General features: G+C 52.0%; 1 protein-coding gene across 2 annotated transcripts; it reads right to left on the bottom strand.

Annotated features, from left to right (window-relative positions):
* Nucleotides 1-976: 976 nt before the first annotated feature.
* Nucleotides 977-8,768, bottom strand: DMBX1 (diencephalon/mesencephalon homeobox 1). 2 transcript variants are annotated; one of them, XM_053660670.1, is made up of 5 exons: nucleotides 8,757-8,768; nucleotides 5,912-6,075; nucleotides 2,763-2,958; nucleotides 2,156-2,504; nucleotides 977-1,428 (listed from the first exon to the last, which is right to left on the bottom strand). In XM_053660670.1, the coding sequence occupies exons 2-5, from the start codon at nucleotides 6,061-6,063 to the stop codon at nucleotides 977-979; spliced, it is 1,149 nt and encodes a 382-aa protein (XP_053516645.1). In that variant the 5' UTR covers nucleotides 6,064-6,075; nucleotides 8,757-8,768. The 2 variants fall into 2 exon arrangements, with proteins under 2 accessions (XP_053516645.1, XP_036995585.2); XM_037139690.2 differs by lacking the exon at nucleotides 8,757-8,768 and having other exon boundaries at nucleotides 2,763-2,941; nucleotides 5,910-6,072.
* Nucleotides 8,769-9,435: the final 667 nt, after the last annotated feature.

Consider the following 9,435-nt stretch of genomic DNA (forward strand, 5'->3'; position numbering starts at 1 on the left):
TGAGCAGGGGCTGCAGGCCTCTGTCCTGATGGTCCCAACGCCTGCCCCAGCCTGATTCCTACTCCACTCCCCTCTTCTTCAATCTTGGAGGCGGGACCTCAAACCTGAGGAAGGAGAATGTGACTCCTCACCCCTTCTAGATGCCAGACCTGGGGAGGGTGGGTGTGGAGACCAGTGATACCTCCTACCTGCAGCTCCAGTGGCTGCAGCATCTCCAGCTAGGGCCTGACCACCTATGCTGGGTGTGGAGAGGAGCAGCTGCCCAGAGGGGGTGGCAGTTTGGAGGGCTGGGCAGGGGGATGAGACGAGCAGGCAGAGGAGGAGCAGGAGAAGCAACATTACTAAAACTAAAAAGCCACAACCCCAAACAAAACAGCTTGGGAATCCATGAGACCAACACAGCCAGCATCAAAGAAAGCAGGGGTGGGGATAGGAGCCATGAGGAAAGACCCAGAGGCTGAAGGGAGAGGCCACTGGAAACAGGACAGAGGCAGAGAGAGGAGGTCAGGGAAGGAGGAGACAGAAAGAGAAGAGCCAGAGTGAGATACGGAGCCATAGGAGGAGGCAAGGGCGGCAGAGGACAACAGACGGAGCGGGCAGGGGGCCTGGGCCAGGCAAGTGCCTGAAAATATAGTTTTATATATTTATATTTATATCTCACATTCCGCACACCAACTTACTAGGGGGAAGAAGGGGTGGGAGGGAGGGAAGGAGGCGACACTGAGGTGGGGATCGAGCGAGTGAGAGCCCCTCGCTCCCCCAGCCTCTCGCCTCCTTGGGATCCAAGCAGGGCCATGCAGAGAGTGCAGGTGTGGGCTTCACCTAGGCTAGGACTCTGGGGGAGGGGAGCAGGGAGCAGGATTCCAGGCCCAGGATCCCTGGGCTCATTGAGTTAACTCCTTGAGAGCCATCTGAGCATAACCACGGGACTGGGAGGCTGGCACCCAAGACCCCTGGCTGGGTTGGAGGCCAGCAGTCAGTTGGGCAGTGTATCGAGTCCCAGGGAGGCTGCATGCTGCTTGGCCCGAAGCCGCAGGTTCTCGATGCTCGTGGTTTTACTGTTCAGGGCAGCTGAGGCAGGTGCCAGGCCTGCTGGGGGTGCAGGCAGCAGTGGGGACCCCCACACACCCTGATGGGCAGCCGCAGCTGCTGACAGGGACTGGTAGTATGATTGGCAGTGCAGTGAGCCCAGGGGGGTCATGTTGACACCCAGGTAGGGCACGGCAGCAGCCGCAGCAGCAGCAGCAGGGGCTGGGCCCCCTACTTCAAAGGATGAGTAGTGTACCAGGTTGTTGGTGGCCGCCATGTGCTGGCGGAATTGCTCCTGCAGACGGAAGAGGCTCAGCGGGGATGAGGAGTAGGAGTGGGAGGGGCCCAGGAGGCTGCCCCCAGGAGCTGCAGGAGCCAGGGCCAGGCTGCCTGGGGAATCTGCAAGCAGAGAACCAAGAACAAGGGCATTGGTCTGCCAGGAGGAGATTCCTAGCCTTCCTGACCCCTTGCCACTGATGACAGAAACAGGCTTTGGCTGAAACCATACTCAGCCTTGTCAGTCAGCGGACCCCCTGAAGCACCCCTCAGAGTCCCAGGCTTCCTGCAGGAGTCTCAGGGACCCTGCAAAGGCCCCCATGTGTGACTTCTTGGGCAGAGTCCTTTTCTTTTCAAGGGCCATCACCTCCCCTCCCATCTCCTGTCTCCCCTCTAGCTCTCAGCTCACAGCCCCATCCTTCCCTGCCTGGGCTCAGGGTTTGGGTCTGAGATAGCCTTCTGCCAGCTGTTCCTTCAAAAACCACAGCTCCAACTGTCAGCTGTGTGTGGGAATCTCTGTTACCAATATGGTGTATTCACCCAGTATGCACAGGCACCTCTATACTAACTGTTAAAATACCAGAATATTGCAGAGTGGTTGGTAAATAGCTTTAGCCCTGAGTACTCTCCCCCTGCCACCCAGCCTCTCCCCTAGAATACCCAAGACCTTCCCAGGATTCAGCAACTAAAGTGTGACCACCTGGCAAAGGCCTGTTATGGCCAAGTTTCTTCACATGGGCCACGCCCAAGCACCTTGTGCTAAAGCCTGACCCACCTCTTATACCCAGGCCCCTGCTGGCTGCACCCAGCTGTTCTCCCCCAGCCACTCACAGCACCTGCTCAGCCTCACCTGCCTTGGGGCTGCCCCTCTTGCAGCCCAGGCCCTTGCTGTCAGCCCCAGGGCTCTTCTCAGCCTTGGGATCCTCAGCGCCTGCCCGAGGATCCTCCTCCCGGTCTGGCTGGTCCTCCGGGGCTGACTCACTGGCTGACTGCTCAGACAGGCTCAGGTGCATCTCAGCAGGAGGGTCACCGCTGGGCAGGCTTGGGGGCTGGTCGGTCTCCACCTGGCTGTCTGGGGTTGGGGCCTCGACTTTGCCTTCACCGTGGGAGCCCTCAGCTTCCTTCTGCTTCTGGAGCTGTTCTTTCTGCAGGCTGCGCTGCTTCTTCCGGAACTTGGCCCTGCGGTTCTTGAACCACACCTGGGGGCAGGAAGCGAGCAGTAGGAGTGGGAAGGAGAGAAGGGCGGTTGTGAGCTGGGTGCTCTGGGAGGAGATGGGCATCATAGCCTTGGCCTTGGCCCTCTAGGAAGCTCCCCTGTTGTCACTGAAGATGTCCATGGAGACAGCAGTTACACTTTGGCAGCGAGGACCAAACTGCTTGTTCCTACACACTGGGAAGCCAGACTGATGGTGGGTGTCTGTCTGCAAGGTCTAGTTGGGGGCGGGGGGGTGGCCTACCTGTACCCGAGCCTCGGGCAGGTTGGTGCACATGGCCAGTCTCTCACGCATCACCACATCCGGGTAGTGAGTCTTCTGGAAGGTCTTTTCCAAGGCCTCGAGCTGCTGAGCAGTGAACGCTGTGCGGCTGCGACGCTGTTTGCGGTGCTGGGAGCCATAACGGGCCTCCAAGATGATGTCTTGAAATGTACAGCCGTTGGAGGGCAAGGAGAGGGGGCCCATTTAATTATGGGAAATAGTATGTAAATCTTACCCTGCTCTGACCACTGTGGACACCCGGGCTCCTGCCAGAGCTGGCCCCTGGCTCCTTCCCCATGGGTTGGGCTGTCAAGATTGTACCACCCCATCATTCACTACCAGGTCCACAGAGGTCTAACTCATCTCCAGGAATGGATGGCAGTAATGTGATCAGGGTTCTTTCTTATTTGGTTTGGGTGTGGGCAGGCACTGCCTTAAGATCCTTTAAGTCTTGGGATACTTTGGGTATACCCTTCATGATGCCAATAATCTGTAAGTCCATGTCACAAAGATTCTAATGTCCTACAACCCTTAGAATCTGGATACCAACAGAATTCTGGCCCCTGACCAGGAGAAGCCAGGCTGTGAGCTGGGGCTTTTCTGCGAGGTCTAGTTGGGAGATGTCTGCTGCATAGACAGTGCTCCCTGGCACTTGATTCTATCTCCGCTGTGTGTGAATCCTGTCATCCCAGTTGGCCTATGAGTCTCTGGTGGTAGGACCTGAGGCTCCTGCTCATCAACAGAAAGCCTGACCTCTGGCAGGGGCCTGAGAGCACAGGAAAGACATATTGCATCTAGTCTTGACCCTTCTGGCTGCTTCCTCCAGGATGAAAGGACAGAGACCAGGTTTTAACCACTGCAGTGGTTTAACCACTCCTTGGAGAGGAGATGGGGTTGGTGCACTGTTGGTTTAAGAAAACCAACCAGGGTAGATGTCTGCCTGGGGCAGATAGTCTGTCTAGTCTCCAGCCCTTCTGCAAAGATGGCCAGGAACCTCCCTCCCGCTGCTTCCCATCACCTGTGAGTGGATCCTGAACTGCCTTTGCTGAAGGGAACCTGGGCTGGGTCAGCCTCTGCACTCCAGGAACTGGAGGGTCATCGACAACCCTTGTGGTGAGGGAGAAGGAGGCAGCTGGGTGTCCCACAAGTCTCAGACTCTGGGCTGCTCCTTCTTCAGTTTAAAAAGGAAGCCCTGAACCCCTCATAAACTGACATTAATAACAACCTGGACTGAGCCCCTGAACTCATGCTGGTCACCTTGGGGCTGAGGAGGGAGTGGGGACCCCGCAGTAATCCAAGCCCTGGTTGGCTCTAAGAACTGCAAGGGGTAGGCAGTTGCAGCCTGGGACACCAGGCAAAGCCTCCTGCTGGAAGGCAAGTCTCCATACAAAGTCCCACCTACAGCTCATGTCCCTTCTGCTTAAGAATTAGAGATCTGGCCCAGTCGGGTGGGCTAGGTGGTTAGAGCATTGTCCCAATAAGCCAAGGTTGCAGGTTGGATCTGGTCAGGGCACATACAAGAATCAACCAAAGACTGCATAAACAAGTAGGACAAAAGATTGATCTCTCTCTCTCTCTCTCTCAAATCAATAAAAATTTTAAAAAAGAATTAGAGAATTGGGGGGAGTACTGAATCCTCCAGTTCTCCAGTGCCCCCGCCCCCAGCAGAGGTGAACCTCTAACTTTCTGGGCCCTGGAACATAGTCAGGAGCTAATATCACCAGGTTGGGCAGGGGGAACTCACCCCGGACCAGAGAAGCATCCATAGCCAGGACAGAACTGCACGCATACTCCCACATGGGAAGCTAAGCCCCCACATCCTATCTGCAGAAGGTGACTAGGGGCACAGTCTTATCCAGTGAGCCTGGCAGGGTGTAAAAGAGTGGGAGTGTCCACCCTACCCTCCCTTCCAAGCCCATACCTCTACCCAGGCAGAGTGCTCATAGTGCCCCCTCCTCGACCTTTTAAGACCTGTTCCATGACCTCCAGGAAGCCCTCCCTGACTACACCAGCTGATCATTCTGCTCTGAGCAGCTCTGCCATTTGATCCTGGCCACATCCCCCTGCCATGACCTCTCATGGGCCAACAGGCACCTGGTCTCCTTAGCAGTGACCAAAAATCCTCTGAGGACTGCCTGGCACAGGATTGGGCCCACATGTGGTCACCAGATCCTGAAAGTTTGGCCCAGGACAGGAGGGAGGGCTGACATTACCTCCCAGTAAATCATGTCATCCAACCCTTTTCATACCCACTGAGAGGCTGTCAAGACAGAGCAGCAATTAGTTTGACCAGGAGTCAGGGTTGGGGGGGATCAGCCTGCAGCTCCTTCATGGGCACTTACCTTGGGACTTTCGTGATAATGACCTCTGAGCACCCACCCAGCCGGATATTCTGCCTGAGTTCTCTAATATAACTTCCCAAACACCCTGTGGGGGGTCCCTGCCATTGCCCCATTTATACAGGGGGAAACTGAGGCTATAGAAAGAGGTGACTGGGCAGACCCTACAAGGACTGCAAGTCTGTGATTTCAAAGTTCATATTTTTAGCTATAATATTGTGTTCTAAACTCCCCCATCACCTCACCCCTGCCTAAATTTAACCTCTATGGGCCTTAGTTTTCTCATCCATAAAATGGAGATAACAACCTCTCCTTATCAGGGTTGAACAGTTTGATGTGGAAAGACAGACAGCTGCACACAGCACCTGGCACGGCGGCGTATGAAACATGAGAGCCCTCATTATTCACATGACTCCCCGTACTTGAAATATCCTGCCCTGGGCACACCAGCTACTTCCTAGCTGTAAAATCTGGGCTAGTCCCTTACCCTCCCACCTAATTCTCTTCATCTCTGAGATAGGCCAATGAATCCCTCACAGGGTTGTTCAGGGAATTTGAAAGCCTAGGGCGGCTCTGGTGCCCGGCACAGTACTGGCAACAAGGGGTGCTCTGGATGGCCACACCTAGATTTTGAATTGACATCCCTCTGTGTTGCTAAGTGACCTGGATCTTCTGGAACCTCCCAGAGGAAACTTTTCCAGTGCTCCCTCCCTCCTATCTCTGCAGTCCAGAGCCTCCACCCTCAACCCTCCCAGTCCTGTCCCCAAGGCCCCATCCCCACAGCTCTTACCAGCCAGGCGCTCAGCCAGTGTCAGTGCATGCACCGACGGCCGGTAGTCGGGGGCGTGCTGGGCTTGCTGGGCCGCCTGCTGGTGCAGGTTGTACATGGCACTGAGTGAGTTCATGGCGTGCAGTGAGTAGCCGTTCACCCCATAGTGCTGCATCTCGGCATGCGCCTGCAGACAGGGAAAAGGGAGAGGTGACATAAGGCAGGGCGGCATACACTACTCTGGGGGAGACGCCAGCCCCAGCCCAGACCCTGGATGCCTATCTCTCCCCTAAGAGCTTCCGCCTCCCCGTCGGAAAGCGGTCTGTCTTGCCCACAGCTAATAGTGTGGGGGTTCCTGCGCTTACTTCTTCAACAATCACTTATTCGTTGATTCCCTCAGCAGGGCTTGTGCAAGGTTTAATGCTCCGGGCTTGGAGTCAGACTGCTTAGGCTGGAAGCTCACTTAAGTCGCTTAACTTCTCTGACCCTCACTTCCTCCATCCGTACAATAGGGCTAATAATGGCACTTATCTCTGAGGGTTGTTGCAAGGGTTAAGAGAAGCCTTCACAATAGGGCCTGGCACACAGCAGGTGCTCAGAAATGTGATCCATTGTGATTCATCAATCCATTTGGTGTTTTATGTGGTCACCTCCCCATTTACCCACTCAGGCACTTACTCATTTGAACAGTCATTGATTCATTCAACCAGCATCCATTGAGACCTACATGTGGCCAAGCCCAGAGCTGGACTGGGGAGGCTGAGGCATCTGCTCAGATGGGATAGTGGATTAAAACCCTACTATATTGCACAGACACAACACTACTGTAATCACCATTACACACTTACCACCTTACACCCCCCTGTTCTCACCGTGTTCTCAAGGAGCAAGCATAACTAGAACAATGACCCCCACTTACAGATGAGTCTACTAAGGCCTAAAGAAAGAGCAGGGACACATCAAAACAGCCAATCCAGAACCTGCCTCACCCTGCATTGCTTCAGTCTCATTCTCTCGTGGCCAGTTCATCAGAGAACACATCCCTCCCACTGAGATGGTTCAGATCTGCGTGAGGACACCAAGGTCCCATCAGCCCCAAGTCTCCTCCAGACCTTCACAGGCTGAGTCTGAGCACCCACCCTGTGTCGGTCTGAGATGTCATTTTTGGAATATGGTCCAATGTCCACAGGCTCCCAAAGACACAAAAGTGTTTCCTGTTCCCTAGGTGTGGTGGGGAAAGTAAAGGTGGAGGCAGTGGCAGGTCCATTTGATGAGAAGAAGAATATACCCAGCTGTCCTAACTCCCCACCCTCACTGAAACAGGCACAGGCTGTCCAGAAGCAAACATCTGCAGTGCCTGTACGGTTACACATGCAGACACGCACACACGTTTCATGCACAAACACACACACAGATGTTCTTGGCAAGGCATTCACAGAAGCAGTCATCCGCACGCACAAACTCGGCAAAGTCACAAATTCAATGTCATTATTCCCACAGGCCCACACACAGATGTTCTTACAGATATCCATTCGGCACGGATATGTATCCATGCAGCAGATACATATACACACAAACATTATACACACGTTCACATACTATGCATATTCACTCAAATATTTATTGAGCACCTACCTACTAAGTAGCAAACAAAGCTCCTGCCTTCATGGAATTTACATTCCAAGGGAGAAGGGCTATATTACAACAAATACATCTATGTAATAAAGTCAGACAGGAGTACTGCTCTGAAGAAAAAGAAGGCAGAGGAAGAGAATAACAAAAAGAAAAGGTGAGATTATTTTAGAGCATGTGGTCAGGAAAGGGCTCTCTGATATTTGGAGTGAGCCATGAGTGGCTCTGGGGGAAAGGCTTCCCAGGCAGAAGGAGCATCACGGACAAAGGCCCTGAGGCACAAACAGCTCTGTCAGTGTGGGGAACAGCAAGGAAACCAGGGGAGGTGGAGCAGAGCAGGGGAGGGAGCTAGTGGGGGAAAGAGGATGCGGGCAGAGAAGGGGTCAGATCCTGGAGAGTTCATGGCCCATTGTAAGGACATTAAACTTTGTCCTGAGTGTGATGGAAGCTCCTGGAAGGTCCTGAATAGGGAGTAACATGATCCAATTTGTTTTAGGAGCTCACTGTGGCTGCTGTATGGAGAACAGACTACACAGATTTAAGAAGAAAAGCAGAGAGACCAAGTCCCTGCCCAAGTCCAGGCCAGTGACCCATGAAGGCACCCAAGGTGATGGTGATGGGAATAGCGAGAAGTGGTCAGATTCACAACATATTTTAAAGGCATTTTAAAGGCAGAATTCACATGATTGCTGGTAGGTTAGTTATAAGATGCAAGGGAGCCCTGGCTGATGTGGCTCAGCAGATTAAGTGCCAGCCTGCGAACCGAAAGGTCATAGGTTCAATTCCTAGCCAGGGCACAAGCCTGTGTTACAGGCCAGGTCCCTGTTTGGGGGCACTTGAAAGGCAACCAATCAATGTATCTCTCACACATCAATGTTTCTCTCCCTCTCTTTCTCCCTCCCTTCCTCTCTCTCTAAAAGTAAATAAAAATAAAAGTCTTAAAAAAATAAAAAAGATGTGAGGGAAACAGAAGGGAAAAAAAGGATGAGTCAAGGTTTTATCCTGAGCCACTGAGTAAAGATGGTTCATTTCCCGAATCTGGACTATTGAGGGAGAAGCAGATCCGGAAGGGCAAAATGGAAATCAGAGTTTGAAGGGGAATCAGAGTAAGTGTGAAATATGGACCGAACTTCCAAGTATGAACTGGCAGTTGAACATTCAAGTCAGGAACTGAGAGACAGATTTACAGATTTCTGAGTCAACACTCACATAACAGGTACCAAAACATTTCCTTACAGAAGCCCACTCCACACATCATAAATGTGACCCCCAAAGGCAGGGATCTAAGGGAAAAGAATGACAGACAGACAACACAATGTGTTTAAACATTGTATAAGAGAATATACTATAAACAATAAACCTGGGGAAATATTTATCATACAAATGACATAGCAAGATTGATTTTAAAATAATAGCATAAATAAAAATAAAAGAGACTATAATATATAAAGAGCTCTAATATAGAAAAGCATGGTCATCTTAAATAAAAGATGGCTAAGTAAATGAAGAGACAACTTATTACACAAGAAACACAAATAGCTACCTGACATACCCAAAAAATCAGAGCGATACTTGTAACCAAGGAAGTAAATATTAAAATAATGTTTTTCACCACCAGATTAGCAACTATGAAGAAAAATTATTACCCTGTGTTATCTAGGGGAGTGGCAAATGGTCCTTCCCCTACCTTACTGACAAAAGAGCTCTTTAGTTCCTGCATCAAAAGCCTTTAGAGAGAGCATCTTTTGATTCAACAATTCCATTTCCAGAAATTCCTCCTTCATGTTTGCAGAGATATGTATCCAGGAATATTTGTCACGGCTCTGCTTATGATGGCAAACCATTGGAAACCTCACTGTCCACTGAGAGGATTAGTTCAGTGGACGGGGAGAGTCACGCCAACAATGGAATCCAG

Source organism: Artibeus jamaicensis, unplaced genomic scaffold (genome assembly GCF_021234435.1).
Source record: "Artibeus jamaicensis isolate MK-2021 breed Jamaican fruit bat unplaced genomic scaffold, CSHL_Jam_final scaffold_847, whole genome shotgun sequence".
Lineage (NCBI taxonomy): Eukaryota > Metazoa > Chordata > Mammalia > Chiroptera > Phyllostomidae > Artibeus > Artibeus jamaicensis.